The 17842-nt window shown below is 37.8% G+C and overlaps 3 protein-coding genes across 4 annotated transcripts; all 3 read left to right on the top strand.

Annotated features, from left to right (window-relative positions):
* The first annotated feature begins 1297 nt into the window (after positions 1-1297).
* LOC105969648 (ABC transporter B family member 26, chloroplastic) lies at positions 1298-7126 on the top strand. The gene is made up of 18 exons (XM_088821433.1): positions 1298-2041; positions 2336-2463; positions 2573-2615; positions 2833-2877; positions 2992-3114; positions 3195-3298; positions 3986-4040; positions 4131-4201; positions 4324-4426; positions 4575-4785; positions 4993-5066; positions 5196-5252; positions 5336-5410; positions 5882-5956; positions 6041-6322; positions 6441-6499; positions 6571-6631; positions 6758-7126. Exons 1-18 carry the CDS (start codon positions 1586-1588, stop codon positions 6827-6829), a joined length of 2094 nt encoding a protein of 697 aa, XP_088677559.1. The 5' UTR covers positions 1298-1585; the 3' UTR covers positions 6830-7126.
* Positions 7127-10189: 3063 nt separating this feature from the next.
* On the top strand, positions 10190-16341 carry EMB3012 (embryo defective 3012). The gene is made up of 3 exons (XM_012994445.2): positions 10190-10593; positions 10720-10985; positions 11093-16341. The coding sequence occupies exons 1-3, from the start codon at positions 10418-10420 to the stop codon at positions 16204-16206; spliced, it is 5556 nt and encodes a 1851-aa protein (XP_012849899.2). The 5' UTR covers positions 10190-10417; the 3' UTR covers positions 16207-16341.
* A 142-nt stretch (positions 16342-16483) lies between these two features.
* LOC105969683 (hypothetical protein) lies at positions 16484-17730 on the top strand. Of its 2 annotated transcripts, none has more exons than XM_012994457.2 (3): positions 16484-16653; positions 16762-16875; positions 17390-17730. In XM_012994457.2, exons 1-3 carry the CDS (start codon positions 16615-16617, stop codon positions 17567-17569), a joined length of 333 nt encoding a protein of 110 aa, XP_012849911.1. In that variant the 5' UTR covers positions 16484-16614; the 3' UTR covers positions 17570-17730. The 2 variants fall into 2 exon arrangements, with proteins under 2 accessions (XP_012849911.1, XP_088677558.1); XM_088821432.1 differs by having other exon boundaries at positions 16508-16653; positions 16768-16875.
* The last annotated feature ends 112 nt before the right edge of the window (positions 17731-17842 follow it).

Raw genomic sequence — 17842 nt, 5'->3', positions numbered from 1 at the left:
AAACACTCCTCCTCACAAAATGAGTCGGTTCTCCAGCTCTTCGCTCGTCGCCACTGTGCCCTTACCGTCGGCAGCGTTCGCAATTTCTCACCTCCGTACGCCTGCTTCTCCACCGGAGGACGCCGCATCTCCGCCCTTACCAACGGCGTCGTTCAGCCTGTCCAGAACTCCCTCCGCTTCTCCGCCGCCTGCTTGTCTACCGGATCTCGCCGCATTTGTGCCCTTACCGACGGCACCGTTCCACATTTCTCACCTCTGGACGCCTGCTTCTCCACCGGAGGACGCCGCATCTCCGCTCTTACCAACGGCGTCGCTCGGCTCCAGCCGTCGCTTCCATTTGGTAAATTTGTATTTTATCATTATCTCTTATGAGTTAATCACGTTCTATTTAAACGTTTTGTCAGTCACGCTTCTTTTAATAACACGCTTTTTACTTTTTCACTAATAACACGCTTTTTACTTTTTTACTTTTTCACTATTTTTGAGTTTATATTTTTCAGGTATTCATGTCTTTTTTCTTTTTTGAAATTAATCAGCTGTGCCTCGTACCAACTGTAACCTTGGCGGAATTCCCGGTCAAGAGGAATCGCCGTCGGTCCTGGAGGAGCTGCCGATCGTGTCGTATTCCGAAATGTCCCAACTGCCCGTCGTGTCTTCTGCCAATATACCCGGTTTGTGAAGAACAATTTGAAGACAACAAAAAGATGAAAGCTCACTACCGTGACAAGCACGAGAAGTTGATGTCGGCCATCATGCGGATCATCGATAAAATCTTACATATCATCCTGAATAAGCTGAAAATAGTTTTCAAGTTGCTGCAGTTTCTTTTCTTCATTTTAGCTTAATTCGTTGTCTACCGGGTTTTAGTAAGATGTTTGTTTGATGATATTCGTATTTAGTTAAGCCCGTTACTGCACTTAAAACCCGTAAATAAATGTTATTATTTGGTTAAATTAATAGCACCCAGCTAATAATCTTGTAGGGTTGATTAAAAGAGAAAAAAACAAGTTTATTTTTAAATTAATATTTTAATTGTGTTAATTAAAATATTTTTTAGACAATATATTTAATACCAGAATTTTAACATTTTAATACAGATTTAATATAACGGATCAAACATCTCAATAACTATTTAATACCAGAATTTAACAAATTTAATATAGCGGATCCAACATCGATATAGGTAACAAACGAGGCCTTAAAGTTTAATGTATTTTTGGTCCCTAATTATATTTAATGTTTTTCTATTTATAAAAAAATGAATGATAAAATAATAATAATTTGGAAAACGAAGAATAATGATGAGAAATTCGGAGATAGGTACGCAACTCAAGTTCATTGTATAAAAATTAATTCGAAAAATTCTATAAATACAATATTATGAACTTGAAATTCGTTGTATAAAAATAAATTCGAAAAATTCAAATTTTTTTTGATAAATAATTCAAGAGCAATTTGCTTAAGTACACGTCATTTCAAAGTCCAAGACCGTCAATTTGAACTGAAATCCCATCGGGTTTTTTTTGGCGCCGGTATTTAATTCCATCGTTATCCGCCGCCGCTGTGGAGCCGCCGTCGATTCCGTATGGCGGCTCTTCCAACCACGCTACACTATCCCGCCTCCTTCAACGATCTCAACAGCAACTCATCCCTACTCATTACGTCCAAAGCCAAACTCAAATTCCCCAATTCACCCTCAAATAAAACCCTAGCTCATACTTTCCATTGTATCCGCGGTTCCAATTCTGTTTGCTCACGCAGAAATGTATACATTTCAAATGTACTTCACCGAAATCGAGAGGCTATTTGTGACCAAATGAATGGAACTCTTCACAATTTGAAGAGATGGTTCGAGTTTATCCGGTCTATTTTTCCGGGTGGAAGTTGGTGGAATCTTAGTGATTCTGAGAAAAAAATCGACGGTTCTACCATGGCAGCGAAGCCTTTGACCGTTTGGAAAGCTCTGAGACAAATGTGGGCGCTCGTAGCTGATGAGAAATGGATTTTATGCTCAGCGTTTGTTGCTCTGACTGTGGCCGCGGTGCGTGTGCTCATCTACATAGTTAATTTTTTTTTCAATCTGGATGTATTTATATAGTCGTATGTATATGTATATGTAGTGGTTTGAAGTGACTGATTCTATTTTGATTAATTAGTATTATTAGAGGATTGCTGTAGTTTCCGTTTGGTACACTATGGTTTCATGTTTATCATTGATTCGATTTCATGTTGTAATTGCTGTATATATTTAATGAATTATCGAGATTGAGATTGACGATTTTAATGATACGACTTCGTCAAATTTTAAATGCTTTAGATGAATGCTCTTCTGCAGGTCTCGGAGATATCAATGCCAGGTATTCTGACGGCAACGGTGTTTTCAGCTCAAAATGGTGATATGTTGGTTTTCTATCAGAACTCACAGCTTCTGATTTGGTTGTGTTTCACCTCAGGAATATGCAGGTTACATTATATCATATTATTTTCATATTTTTTTACCCCTCATTTTCTCCTTCGTTAAAATCTTATTATGATTAATATTTTACCATGTGGTCACCTTTTCCTGAACCAGTGGCTTGCGAAGTGGATGTTTCGCTATTGCAAATACAATTCTGGTGCGTCTAACAAGTTACGGCTTCTCTTGTCATTTTTATTTTCCTTGATGTTCTAGTGTTAAAATTTGGAGAAGATACGAGCTTAAAATAACACAGTCATCAATTGGGATTTTCAAATAAATTAAGATGTGGTTTCTGTACAACCTGTACGATGTCTTCGCATGCCTACCTTTAAATCAAGAATGCAGTCATTATATGTTGCTTCTCATGCTTGCAGGTTAAGCGTCTCAGAGAGACTCTATATAGCTCTCTTCTTCTTCAGGTTTGAATCGTATCCACGTTACATATACTGGAGTTAAAATATTGAATTGTGTTCCTTTTTATACGTTTCTTTGTAGTTTTTCTATCAATTATGTAAGTCTTACGTTTAATGCAGGATATATCCTTCTTTGACAAAGAAGCTGTTGGCAATCTGACCAGCAGAATCAGCACAGATTGCCAGCGATTATCTCATACCATTGGAAATGATATACACTTGATCCTGCGTAATATTGTCCAGGTCACTATTTCTAGTTGATTTTATATTCATCCGTGAATTTGTTGTTATTGTCTAACTGTGATAGACTAATACTTTTGCAGGGGATAGGTGCATTTATCACCTTGATGACTTTGTCGTGGCCTCTGGCAATGTCATCTCTGGCTGTATGCGTTGTTCTGTCTGCGATTTTCCTTATTTATGGACAGTAAGTGTTGATACATTTCTGTGTACTCACTATGACAGCTGATTGCATGAATATTTTGTTTGCACTCTAGATGTTTAGACGACATATTGGTTAATAATATCATGGGTTCTCACATGTAAAATTAGAATCTGGTCCGATGTAGTAACTATAGAAACAGAGTTTATTAAGTATTATATTCAGATCTGGGTAATATGTTTAGAAATATTTTTGCTTGTTCAACACCTTGCTTTGGTGGTAGTAACTAACGATAGGGAAGATTGATGGATAGTCTTTCTGGGTCTTACTGTAATTTTATATTTAGTAATGGGCCACAATTTTCTTTAAAGTTGGGGATGATGAAGTTTGGTTGAAATCGGGCTCACGCCAATCTCAATTGTTGTCGTGTTTCAAGAAAAAAAGTTTAATTTTCTCTTCCTTTTGATTTGTCTTTATTTTACATGATGGTTTTGTTAATTTCAAACTACATCAAGGTTGAGCTCATATAGCATGACTCAATTTCTTATCATGTATTTGCAACACATACAGACCTTTTATCTTGAGTAGCTATAGACGGATAACTATGCTTCTATGATGTTAATCTTCTACTGATGGATACAAGTATAAGAGTTAGTGTGGTTGCTTGTTACGATCTTTTATGCTGACCCATGTTTTGACTTTTTGAGGAACCGGAATTGTTGTTTTTGACAGGTACCAGAAGAAAACAGCACTGCTTGCTCAAGACTTTACTGCTTCCGCCAATGAAGTAAATAAGAAAACTAAGAACCTTTTTTATATGTATCCTGTTCTCCTATCATTATCTTAAACAAGGTTTTCTTTTCCCAAAAAAGTTTAGGTTGCGCAAGAAACTTTGTCTTTGATGAGAACCGTCCGAGCATATGGAACAGAAAGAGAAGAATATCAGAGGTTGTCAAATTTTCTCTAAAGTTTGAATTGGAACTAGCTAAGTATACTAGCTGAAACTGGCTTAGCTGTATATTATGTAGTGCTCATAACAGATTTATTTGCTTTATGTAATCTGTTTTTAGGTTCACGCACTGGCTAGACAAGTTGGCTTTTGTGGGCATGCGAGAAAGTGTAGCTTGTGGAATCTGGACCCTTAGTTTTAATACACTTTATCGATCAACCCAGGTTTTGCTCTTTTCTGAAGCAATTGAAATTCCATGTTTTACGTTTTAATTCGTGAAATTTGTGTGCAGTAGATTGAAAAGTCGATATGTGATTGATCTGTCCTGCAAAACAGATTTTACATATAATCTGTCAAATTATATTTTTGTAGGTTTTGGCAGTCCTTTTAGGAGGAATATCTATTTTGTCGGGTTCTGTTTCTGCTGAGCAATTAACCAAGTATGTTTTATACTGTGAATGGTTGATTTATGCTGCCTGGAGGTTGCAAGACAACATGTCATCCTTACTTCAGTCTGTCGGAGCTTGTGAAAAAGTTTTTCACTTGATGTATCTTCCACCAAGTAGCGAATTCTTGTCTAAAGGCAAGAGACCTTTTACCCCTGTCATGCACTGTGCTTTTGCTTTATTGCATTTTCCACTGTAATGTTTTTTTCCATTTTTGATACACATGCTAGACTTTCTCTTAACGACGACACTACATGAATGATATTCTGTTTTACTTTGTTGATTATGATGGCAAATACTTTAGGAATTCAACTGCCATTTATTCCTACTTTATCTTTGTACAGGAGTAAAACTGGAAAAGCTGAGTGGAAGTATTGAGTTTGTAAATGTGTCATTTCATTACTCTTCAAGGAAGAAGGTACCGGCCAATCACTACTAATATAGTTTAGTTTCCAACTACATTAACTTCTGCAATTTCTACAAGCTGTTTGTATATTATTAATTTTCTTAGACATAACCGATACTTACCGTTCTGATGTATCAACAGGTTCCTATTTTGAGAAAGGCGAACTTCTCCATAAAAGCTAATGAAGTGGTTGCAATAGTAAGGAATGCAACAGTTTATTTCTCATTGCGTTATTCTTTATAATAATTTGAACACCAAAACAAGTTTCACTCCGGAAAAAGGTTGGTACCAGTGGTAGCGGGAAAAGCACGTTGATCAATCTTTTGCTTCGCCTCTATGAACCAACCTATGGAGAGGTGAGTAGTAAGTTTTCGTCATGTTGCATGTTGTTTCTTTCTTATCAATGTTTCTGATCTCATGATATAACTAGTATAAACAATCCCATGATGGTACTTAAATTATTAGCTGCATTTTATTACTTCTTGAGTACCCCTTTGTTAAGAAATCCTTTGTGTACTTGCACTCCTCTTTACAAGATATCCTGTTTCGTGTAATCTAACCATTATACATGACCGCTTTCACGAGCTTGTTTTATCTAGGTTTGTGCATGACTGGTGATTTGGATGAAAATATCTGTGTCTTTGCAAAAATCTTTCAACCTTGAATTACATTTCTGCGTCGTAAAAATGTATGCTGTATTCAAGTACCATTATGGTTCTAAGACTAATGTTTTCTGATGAATGCGGTGAATTTTGCAATTTACAGTTGAAAACATTCACATGTTAATGCCAATAATGTGTCATGCTAATATCACCTCTAATGTTCAGATCTTTATTGACGGGGTTCCTCTCGAAGAGATGGACATTAGGTGGCTAAGAGAAAATATCGGGTTTGTCGGGCAGGTTAGACTTGAAAAGACTTACTTTTGGTTAAAAATCTTTTCCCGTAAAAATGCTATCTGAAAGTCCTACATGACTAATTACCAGGAACCCCATCTTTTCCATATGGATGTCAAGTCAAATATAAGTTATGGTTGCTCTAGAAGCATCAAACAAGAAGAGATCGAAGCTGCTGCAAAGAAGGCATATGCACACGAATTCATCTCTGCCCTTCCTAACGGTTATGACACTATTATCGATGATAACTTGCTAAGTGGTGGGCAAAAGCAGCGCATTGCAATAGCAAGGGCCCTCCTTAGAGATCCCGCTATTCTTGTACTCGATGAAGCCACCAGCGCTCTTGATGCCGAAAGCGAAGGCTACATAAAGGTTTTTTTTTTCATAAAAAACTCCAATGTGGTTCTTTTTCTTACTATTGTTACAAGAAAGAAATCCTAGTTTTCTACAAAACTGTAATTGGTAAACACTCATGGTAATATATGTGCAGGAGGTTATTCATTCTCTGAAGAAAAACTCAAAAAGGACTGTGATCATAATAGCACAAAGGTTAGTTTTCTGCAGCTTCTTCCTAGTTTATTGACTTTTGATGACTGTGAAGTTTGACCAAGTTTTCACAGGCTGTCGACAATAGAAGCAGCAGACAGGATCTTGGTAATGAACGATGGGCAAGTTGTCGATGTAAGGCATTGTGTTTATACTACTATCTACTTGGGTTTTTTTTTTCTCAACATGAAATTATTTTCAACACTCATACCAAGTGCAAAAGTGAAGTCAAAACTGAAACAACCAAATTCATTCGCGCAGAGCGGTAGTAATCGAGAGCTCCTTCAAAGAAACGGAGTGTATGCCCGATTATTCGGAATACAGACAGATTGAGAAACTCTACTTCAACGGATGCTTCGTTTTCAGGTGCATTATAATTATAATCAAAGGTCAGGAAATTAAACTAGTAGAGCATAGATTATAATATCTTACAATTATTGAGCCTGCACAAAATATTAACACACAACCGAACCAAAACAGCTGAGCTAGATGAGCTCGAGAGCGCGTGTGTTGAAATCGCTGGGTTGTGGGACCTGTTGATGAGGAAGCCCTTTAGCCTCGGCGGGGGCTTTCTTGTTTGTATTTTGTAATTTCTCGTCCCCTTTGATTCTGCTATCAGTTTCATCTCCCGATTCTTTGGCCGGCGTCTCTTTCTCGTGGACCTCTTTTTTAGCTTCTTCCTTCTTGCCTTCCATCTTCACTTCCACAATTCAACACTTTCTTGAGAAAAAAAAGAAGCAGCTGAACAATATATATTTATATTAGCATGTGGTGGACACGTGGCGTTGATAGTTGGATGCGTAGTTGCTGCTGATGCCACGTGGGTACTGTGCGTACGGAACAGTCATCGCAATTACCAAAAGTATATAGTTACATATATGTTATAATAATTAGCTTAGTCCCACTTTAACTTGTACTTAATTGGCTTAGCTCCCATATGTTCAGTTATTTAAACTTACATATATAATGATTAAATAACACGAAATCGAATGCGAAGGACGGTTCAATTAGAATGACAGCTTCTCCTTCCGTTCTTAATTAACAGTGGTTTGTTAGCTTTGCACAAGTATTAAATATGTTAACCAAAAAATCCAATTAAGGTCCAAGACTTTCATTACCCAAGCTAGCCCAACTTGTAGCCCAAATTAGTATCTTTGCGAAATTAAATGTTTGACTATGGATCGGTCAAACATTGATATAAACGGTTCTGACCCACTAGATCCTTCCAGATAAAAAAGTTTAATATTTTATAACTTTTATAATATTTTGCTTTTATATTTGTACGAAGTAATCGTAATAGTAAAATACAATATTTTTAAAAACCTATACAAGTAATGTAACATGAACAATAAAATTACTGTCACTAATTATATTTAACTTCAATAATAAATAAAATTCAAATTGCTAGATAATTAGCGGTGGTCGACAAGTGATAAGTATGACTTGCGAGAAATGAGATTCGAAAAAATAAAAAGGTGAAAATAGGTAAATGTGAATAGATAAGATGGAAATTGATAGTTTGATACATGAAATTCGAAATTATATATATTATTACGAAAATGTAGGCATCTGGTTTTACTATAAAAATAAAATTATCGCGACCGTGAAAATAGAAGAGATGCGCGAACTAGTAATATTGCTTTTAATTACTCCTCTTTTCGTTTCAAATTGACCGTAGCTTTGGAGAAATTTTATTGTTTCATATTATCTGCTAGATTAGGATTGTAATGGTATGGATCGAATTTTGTGAACGTTTTGACAGTGCTCCTGCTCCTTACGATTGCTATAAAGCCGTCGTCATAACATATCAGACATTGATACTTTTTTAATATGAAATTGACATACTTTGGAAGAACCCAACCTTTGATAGCCTTCTTGGTTGAAGATCTGCGGACCCGAAAATGTCTCCCAACCGTAACTTTTTCGTTTATGGTACTGACGTGTTCCTCCAAAGCGTTCGAAGTTCTCTGCCGCTCCAAAGCTGATCGTAGACACAGTTTCGGCACCAAGTCTGAAACCGGCGCCACCGAGATTGCGATTGTTCAGGCGTTATATATAGCAAATTCTGAAAATTAGAATTAATTCTCCTATTAACAATTGGGCTGAAATGATTAATTATGTGGACTTATAATAATTTATTTTCATATATTTTTATACAAACAACAACATGTGAACGTATGAATTTTACTTTGCTCACACATTTGTCTGTTTGGTTGTTTACAAATTAAATCATACTCCTATATACAGTACTCTACCGTGAAATTGGAGATGGTATTAATTTAATACGACGGTCATGAGTGGCTTGCTAAAGCATTCCATTTTCTAGTTACATTATATAAATATATATAATTAAGAGCTTTCTAGGGACTTCTTAGAACCCTTAATTCATTTGGTGAAGATTGGTGCGGATGTAGATTCATATTTTTTTGTATATAATCTATATCTCTTTTAATTTTATTTTTTGAAGTTATCTTATATTTTTTGTTTGTATTTTTTAATTGATTTTCATTCGATAAATATCAAAAAGAAATTGCATTGCAAAATAAATTAGCAACATGAAATAGAAAACTGTAAACTGCAATTTATAACATTACATTTTTTTATTGTTATTGTTTGCATATCGATGATGCATATCATATTGTTCAGTTTGTTGTTTGTAATTAAATATATGTAGTTTGTTGTTTACAATTAAATGTAGACGATGCATATAATATCTTTTAGTTTATTGTTTGAAATTAGATGATGCATATCGTACGTGTAGTTTTTTGTTTGCAATTATATAATGTAAATTATATTTTCAGTTTGTTGTTTGAAATTAAATAATGAAACTTATATTTTTAATTTGTTGTTTACATTTGACCTATATAGAAGCAATTGTAATTTTTCTAGATCATAGAGGGGGTTATGGCTAATAGTCCCACATTAGAATCATCAAGAAAAAAAAAGCCTTACTATATTTCTAACTCATTTTGAAATATAATGTTATCATAACAAACTTGATTTAATATTTTATTATTAAAATGCTATTTAGTAAAAAGAAAATCTATTAAATAGAATCTAGATTCTAGACAAACTATTTTATTATCAAATGCAAAGTGCATTTCTTTTTATGAAATGCTATTTACGGTCACAGAATTGCTATTTGCGGTTTATAACAAAATCCCCCAAAACTTTTAAAAATATCCAAAAACCCTCCAAAACTGCAAATAGCATTAAAAAAAATCAAAAATTCGAAATCAAGTTTGAAGAAGGGTTGGGCTTCGATTTTTTGATGTAATTTTGACTCTTTTATGTCTAATATGCATTGGATAGGTCGATCACGTAACCAATTTCATGTTAAAAAGCCCTACAAATCAATTAGTGGGCTTTTTTTTCGCAAAAAACTGTTCGAACGCCCGGAACGGACGTTCGTACACACCTTGGGCGCCATCTTGGGCGTTCAATTAAAAAAAAAAAAAAATTGCACTGGACGCCCAACTCGGACACCTAAATGCAGCTTGCACGCCCAACTTGGGCGTGCACTGCATGAATGGGCGCCCAAGCTGGGCTTTTACGCGTTTTGGGGGGTTTTTGGATTTTTTTGGAAATTTTTAGGATTTTAGAGAAATAAAGTATTTTTTTGGGGGTTTTGTTATAAATCGCAAATAGCAATTTTCAAACCGCAAATAGCAATTCCCGTTTTTTTTCACATAGTCTAATCTTCCTCCCACAAATAATTCAGTCAAACATCAGTCAAACGACACGTGTCCAACTGCCATTCATCATCCCTTGTTTTCTTCCCTGCAAAAACCCATTCCCAAATGGCCAAAACCCTAAATAGATTCCCCCCCTCCAAATTTCCTTTTTCAAAAAGTTTCCTAACAATTAATTAATGAATATATCTCTTACCTTCTTCCCCATTTTCACCTGAGAAACCAAATCATGCCGTCCTCCGCCGCATTTCTCATTTCTTCACTCCTCCTCCTTCTGTTACTCCACCGTACGGCGTCGCTTTCAAGCTCCGGCCCTCACATCGCCGATGTCAACATACTCCTGCCCCCCAAGATGACCCACCCCGTTGAATACCGTCTTCAAGGCAGCGACGGCTGCTTCAAATGGTACGTTACACCTCCTTTACGTTTTGTACCAGCATTTTTTTTGCCCCTTTTTAGTTAATTAATTATAATTATATTTGTTTTTCTTAATTAGCGAGAAGTAATTGATTTTAATTGTGCTGCACATAGGTCTTGGGACCATCATGATATATTGTCGGTCTTGCCGGAGTTCAATTCGAGTAGCCACTGTTCGACGAGTGCTCGATTGAAGTCCATTGCACCTTATGGCGGGCGGAAGGAGACGGCTGTTTATGCTACTGATTCAAACACCGGGACGGTGATTCGTTGCAAGGTTTATATCGATACAATCTCTAGGATTCAGATATTTCACAACTCGATTAAGCTTGATCTTGATGGGCTCGCTACGTTGCGCGTACGTGCCTTTGATAGTGAAGGTATACAAACTCTAAAATTAGTTATTCTCATCCCGTATGCATAAGGTTTGCGTGTTTCACTTTCGTACATTTACCTATGTGTTCTTTTCCCCTTGTGTTTGATACAGATAATGTCTTCTCCTCCTTGGTGGGCCTGCAATTCATGTGGCGGTTGATGCCTGAAAACCACGAGTTGCCTCATAACCTTGTCCACGTTCCTTTAAAAGACTCTCCGTTGAGTGATTGTGGCGGCTTGTTCGGTGATTTGGACATCCAAGTAAATCTTGAAGAAAGTGGTGTCTTTTCAGATCTGTATGTAGTAAAAGGCACTGAAATCGGCCACGAAATTGTTTCCGTTAATCTGCTAGAATCATCAGTGAAGAAATTGGAAGACGAGATTACTTTGACAGTTGCAGAAGCAATGTCTTTAGATCCTCCATCACCTGTGTATGTCCTCATAGGTGCTGTTGTCCGTTATACCCTTAAAGTTATCCGTAATAACAGGCCGCATGTTGTAAGTTTACCATCTCCATTCCATCAGTGGTCCTCTTTGAATTCTTCAATTGCTGAGGTGGACGGAGAAGCGGGTACAGCTAGTGCACTCGACTTGGGGGTAACCACAGTTATTGTTGAAGACACTCGAGTTGTTGGACACATGCAAATATCATCTCTCCATGTTGTCTTACCAGATAATCTGTTGTTATTTCTGTCACCATTCTCCCTTTCTGGTGATTATATTGACGGTGTCGAGCCTATTTCCTCTGTTTCACGTTGGTATGTAGTGGCTGGCCGACAGTATCTCCTACACATTAAGGTTTTCTCGCCCGGACCTGTTACACAGGAAATTTTTATAACAGAAAATGACGAGGTTGAGCTGCATGATAACCAGGACGAGTTCTGGGATATTCTCCCAGTTTCAGAGAGTGTTGCTACTAAGAGCAATTATAGAATACTAAATGCAAATTCATATGGATTGGGAAAGCTTACAGCAACTCTGGCCTACAATACTGGGCATGATACAAGGAAAGAAGTTCTCAAGGTTGTTCAAGAAGTTATGGTTTGTGATCAAGTTAAGTTCGTTATGGAAGGAGAAGGTGATGTTTCTAACAGAATTCTACTCCCATGGGTACCTGGTGTCTATCAGGAGCTTGAGCTTAAAGCAAGCGGAGGTTGTGCTATGTCTTCCAGTGACTATAAATGGGTGTCTTTGGACATGGCTGTTGTGTCTGTATCTGTCTCCGGCATAGTTCAGGCAAAGAAGCCCGGAAAAGCAACTATTAGAGCAGTGTCCATCTTCGATCCTTTGAATTTTGATGAGATGGTTATTGAAGTTTCTGTCCCTTCTTCGATGGTTATTCTGCCTAACTTCCCTGTGGAGACGCCTGTTGGGACATATCTTCAAGCTTCTGTGACATTGATAGCATCAAGTGGTGCGTATTTCTATGCATGTGATGCTTTCAGGTCATCCATCAGATGGAAAACCGAGAGTGACTCTTTCGTAATTGTCAATGCAACTGAGGAATTATTATTTTTGGATAGACAAGAAGCTTTTGAACTCAGTTCCTCATCATATGGTCCTCCTTGTGCATGGACTCGTATTTATGCTTCAGATTCTGGTCGCACTGTGGTGCATGCAACGTTAAATAGAGATAATCAACAGTCTGACCATACTGGTAGGGAATCTAATGTCTTGAAAGTTTCCTCGTGTATTGCTGCATATTCACCACTTATCGTGCATCAGGCGAGTGATGGGAACCATTTTGGTGGTTACTGGTTTGATTTGGCTCGTATGGAATCTCAGAATCAGCTGAAGAACTTGGATTATGTGTATCTTGCTCCTGGAACTTACTTGGATGTAATTCTTTACGGGGGACCAGAAAGGTGGGGCAGGGAAGTAGAGTTCATTGAAAACATGCATGTATTGGATGGACAGAATTCTAACGTGAAACATAAAATTTTTATCCATCAAATGTCAACCAGCCATGGTAACCCATATAGAATAGGATGCGAAAGTTTGGGGTCTTTTAAACTTATTTTCAGACGCGGAAACCTATTTGGTGAAGACCATCATTTGCCAGTTGTATCTGAAGTTGAGCTGTCCCTTATTTGTAGCTTTCCGTCTTCTATTGTAATAATAGCCGATGAAGCTTGGAATGCTCATCCAGTTATACAGGCTGCAGCTCAGGCTGAACAAATGCCTGGAGGAATTCGTGCCACCCCAGTTACAGTAGCCAATGGACGCAGAATACGAATATCAGCTGTTGGACTCAGTGATTCTGGGAAAGCTTTCGCAAATTCATCTTCTCTCAGTCTAAGATGGGGATTAAGTGAATGTGAAGGGTTGGCACTTTTGGAGGATTCGGACGGTTCGAAAGCGTATTCCAGCTGGGAAAGGTTTTTGGTATTGCAAAATACGTCTGGACGGTGCATCGTGCGCTCCACTGTCATCGGCTTCGTCGATTCTCTGAGCCGTCCTGATTTTTCTATGATGCTCGAGAGTTCTACAACCACTCTTACAGATGCAATTCAGCTGCAGCTCGTTTCTTCTCTTCGAGTGAGTCCAGAGTTCAGCTTGCTGTTTTTCAGTCCCGAAGCTAGGTTGAATATCTCCATAACTGGAGGGAGCTGCTTCGTGGACACATTTGTAAACGATACTGGAATTGTAGAAGTAATTCAACCGATACATGCTCATGAGTGTTCACAGCTAACATTGGCTCCTAAAGGCCTGGGTCCCGCACTTGTTACGGTACACGATATTGGACTTGTTCCTCCTCTTTCTGCATCTTCCACTGTCCAAGTTGCGGAGATGCACTGGATTAAGATTTTAACAGGTGAACGCATAAGCATTATGGAGGGAAGTTTCCAGTCTATAAATTTTTCGGTCGGGATTGATAATGGGCATGTTTTTGACCCTTCTCAGTACATTTATATGAACATTCATGTCCAGATTGAGGAAAATATAGTTGAGGTTGTGGAGAACTTACATGGGCCAAGTTTCACATTACAAGCTACACGTCTTGGTGTGACAACCATATATCTTAGCGCTGTCAGACCTTCTGGGCATAAAATACTGAGCCAACTGGTTATGCTTGAAGTATATGCTCCACCGGAAATACACCCCAGTGATCTATTCCTTGTACCAGGTTCGTCGTATGTGGTCACAGTAAAAGGAGGCCCTAAAATTGGTTCACGTGTTCAGTATGCCAGTACGGATGATCAGACTGCTGAAATTGACAAGTTTTCGGGACGACTTTCTGCAATTTCACCGGGGAACGGTACCTTAATTGCCACAATATTCGGTGATGGTGGTATCATGCTTTGCCGAGCGTATGGGAAAGTTAAAGTGGGGATTCCTTCATCTGCAGTTTTAAGTGTTCAGAGCGATCAAATTGCCGTTGACCGCACGATGCCAATACATCCTTCTTTGTCTGAGGGAAATTTATTTTCGTTTTACGAGCTCTGTAAGAATTTCAAGTGGACTGTGGGAGACAAAGATGTATTGAATTTTCAGGTGGCAAACAAAGCACATGGGACAGGACAAGACCTTAATTTTATTCAAGTTCTGCGAGGTATATCTTCTGGCAAATCGAATGTTACAGTTTCGTTCTCTTGTTATTACAAGTTACCTAATTCATTCTCGAAGTCAGTGTCCTACAGTGCATCTATGTCATTGTGGGTGGTTTCTGATCTTCCACTTGCTCTTGGATCACAAGCTACCTGGGTCATTCCTCCTCACTACACCTCTTCAGATCTCTTACCTTATTCTTCACATGCCTACAAAAAGGGAGATTCTTCGAGTGATACAGGCATCGATTATTCCTTGTTAGGACACTGCAAGAGAAAGGCTGAAGATGTGCGAAACGATGATATATATATCGATGGGGCCAAAATCGTTACTAAGGACTCGGGCAATCTCGCGTGCATTCAAGCAAAAGACAGGTCAACTGGGAGAACCGAAGTTGCATCTTGTGTGAGGGTTTCTGAGGTTGCTCAAATCAGAATTATGGCAGATGAGTTTCCAGTTCACACTTTGGCAGTAGGTGCTGAACTCGATCTTCCAATCAAGTATCACGACACACTTGGAAATCCTTTTCACGAGGCTTACAACATCACTCTATTTGAAGTCGAAACAAACTATCCTGACATTGTTTCAATTGAAGAGTACAATGGGCAGGTCCATCTTCAGGCAAAAAGCCAAGGGCTAGCTCTCGTTCAAGTAGCTTTCGTCAGTGATCCTAGGAAATCAGTCTATGCAATAATTTCTGTTGGTCTTCAGTTGTATCCTTCGAATCCAGTCATTCGTCAAGGATCTGCGTTGAAAGGGAATACGGTTTTGGTAGGTGCTCCTAACGAGATCCTGACAAATGTACCATTTCCAGCAAAAGGATATGCTTTCTCTGTTAAATTTAGCGATGCTCAGAATACGCTGTTCTTGTTCGACTGTGCAGTTGACCCAGTTAGTATTGGGTTTACTAAGCCATGGAAGGATCCAGACATTGGTAATTCGTACTGCCTATTCTTCCCTTACTCTCCCGAACATTTGGCTCGTTCATCTCCAAGCGATACTCCACATCAGCAGGTTTCTGTTTCTGTTAAGGCGTCACTCAGAGGAGACCATAACATTTCCGGTTCTGCCTCTGCATTGTTCATCGGAGGGTTTACTATACTCGAAATGGACAAGAATGCATTGCATCTAAATCTTACACGAGAGTCCAACAAAAGTGCCTTAACCATAATTGGAAACACAGACGTTGAAGTCAACTGGCATGACAAGAGTCGTCTCTCAGTTAGACCCGTAATTGGGAAATATTTGCAATACGAGGTCAAAGTTTTGGGGGCCGAGAGACTACGAGAGCAACTTATTTTTTCACTCCCAGCAACTGGTCAGAGAGTTGAAATCGATGTTAGCTACGAGCCTGAAGAGAGAGAAACAATTGTTGAACGGGCAAATCTGCGTTTATGGGTTGGTTTGTTTGGTTTTACCTTAGTGGTGGTATTAATGACGGCTTCTATCGTATGTTATTTCGATAGACCTGTTAGAACTCAATCGGTTGTGGCTTTTCGTAGTCCGAGTGTTGCAGCGCCTGTCACTCCCGAGCGGAGTAGCCCTGCTGTTGCTATGAACGAGGAGTCTCCTCGGACCCCACAGCCGTTTTTGGACTATGTTAGGAAAACTATCGATGAAACTCCTTATTACAGGCAGGATTTTAGGAGGAGGGCTAATCCTCAAAATACATTCTAGGCTCCGTTTTTCGAGCAACTTTTTAGCTGTGCATTCGATGTGTAATATTAGCATGTAAGAGCAACTATTTCACTGAGCTATCTGCTTGTAGACTTTAAATGTAATTTTTTCGGTAATTCGAGTTTCAATTTGGTAATTATTTTTCCTACCATACTATATTTATCTTGATTCTAATTTTTTTATTTTTATTTAATGTTGAACGAAAATATTTTTGTTGGAAAAAAAATATAAAATCGCCTTGAAAAAATTGCAGCCACAATTTTTTGTCCAGCCTTATAAATACCATTTATAATCTGTGAGCTAGAGTGAGAAAAATATCAGGTCGTCTTCTTCACACTGGCTCCGGTGACAGAAATAAAACAATTAAAAATAAAATAAAAGAAAGAAGTCCGGCCGCGGCGGCGAACAATGGCGACGACGGTTTCTAGCTTTTCAACATTGCGAAAGGTACAGTCTCTGAATTTTATGCCGATTCATTTCATCTTCTTATCAGAAAATTGTTTTTTTTTTTTAATTTGGGGAAATAATCGATCGTCTGAATTGTTTAATTTATAGACACAGAGTCCCCAAATTGTGTGCAGAAAGAAAGATAAAGAGAAAGGAGACCCCTACAAAGTCATTGAAATTACTCCTCCTCCCAAAAACCTCGGCATTCGCTGCTTTCCTTCTGTAAGTTCTTCTTCTTTCTTTCTTTTTTTTTTTTTTTTTTAATAAATAATTTGAATTTAACTGAGTTTTTGGCTGCAATTGATTGGGGATCTGGAATAGTCATAGAATGCTAGAATAAAAATAAAATAAAATATAAAATATCCACTTTAATTTGGATGGGTTTCTATTGAATTGAACTATCTGATGTTTTTTCCCTGTAATGCAACATGCTCAGAACTACGTGATATTTGCACTCTGAAATTACTTGAACTCTGGAGTAACAAATATTTTCTTCTGTGAGGCAAGTATGAAAGAAATTATACTAGTACTGAAAATAGGTTTTTGAATAATCGCGTGGCTGGGTGTAATTTTTTATCTAGCATGAATTCGCATATCATCTTCGTTAGTAAAGTTGAACTATAGAAGGCAAAGCTTATACCGAACATAAAATCGTATTGTAGCCATAATTAAAGTTGGAACTATAGACGACTAGACTATATGTAACGAAGTAAATTGATCGACTGTAAAATGGCAGAATTTGCAGTGCGGTGAGAGTGTGACGATAGAAGGGAAAGCTTATACGATATCAGCTGTAACTCTTCGTTATCAGCTCAGGAGAGGGAAATACGAGCCTAGAGATAAGAGGCTTGATGTTTTATCCACCGGCAGATACATTTTAAACTTGTATTTCGATAGTTTGCTTCAGCAATCTTGAACTCTTGATTCTTTTTTTTTTTTTATAACTTTGATGATTGGTGATGAATTTGTCTTTATTACCAGTTCCACATGGTTATTATGTGTTAATTTTTGCTGTATATTATGTGTTATTGAGTATTTATGTGCAAATAAAATTATTTATTAACTTTTTTAAATATATATGAAGGGTAATTTTGGGCTTTTCTATTTAAATAAATGCCCTTGTTCTAGTGGGCTACTGTCTTATAACTACTGGGCTCTACATTGGGCCAGAACAGAAGCATTGGTTATG

The sequence above is a fragment of the Erythranthe guttata genome, chromosome 8 (assembly GCF_056151865.1).
Source record: "Erythranthe guttata isolate IM_541 chromosome 8, IM_541, whole genome shotgun sequence".
NCBI lineage: Eukaryota > Viridiplantae > Streptophyta > Magnoliopsida > Lamiales > Phrymaceae > Erythranthe > Erythranthe guttata.
The sequence above is the reverse complement of the archived record's forward strand: the minus strand, read 5'-3'. Positions and strand labels throughout refer to the sequence as shown.

Excerpts from the sequence above, each read along its gene's own strand:
- LOC105969683 (XM_012994457.2), top strand. The coding sequence starts at position 16,615 with ATGGCGACGACGGTTTCTAGCTTTTCAACATTGCGAAAG. Across the intron at positions 16,654-16,761 it reads GCTTTTCAACATTGCGAAAG|ACACAGAGTCCCCAAATTGT; the intron begins GTACAGTCTCTG and ends TTTAATTTATAG. Across the intron at positions 16,876-17,389 it reads GCATTCGCTGCTTTCCTTCT|AATTTGCAGTGCGGTGAGAG; the intron begins GTAAGTTCTTCT and ends GTAAAATGGCAG.
- EMB3012 (XM_012994445.2), top strand. The coding sequence starts at position 10,418 with ATGCCGTCCTCCGCCGCATTTCTCATTTCTTCACTCCTCCTCCTTCTG. Across the intron at positions 10,594-10,719 it reads AGCGACGGCTGCTTCAAATG|GTCTTGGGACCATCATGATA; the intron begins GTACGTTACACC and ends TGCTGCACATAG. Across the intron at positions 10,986-11,092 it reads ACGTGCCTTTGATAGTGAAG|ATAATGTCTTCTCCTCCTTG; the intron begins GTATACAAACTC and ends TGTTTGATACAG.
- LOC105969648 (XM_088821433.1), top strand. The coding sequence starts at position 1,586 with ATGGCGGCTCTTCCAACCACGCTACACTATCCCGCCTCCTTCAACGAT. Across the intron at positions 2,878-2,991 it reads ATAGCTCTCTTCTTCTTCAG|GATATATCCTTCTTTGACAA; the intron begins GTTTGAATCGTA and ends CGTTTAATGCAG. Across the intron at positions 5,067-5,195 it reads ATTACTCTTCAAGGAAGAAG|GTTCCTATTTTGAGAAAGGC; the intron begins GTACCGGCCAAT and ends ATGTATCAACAG.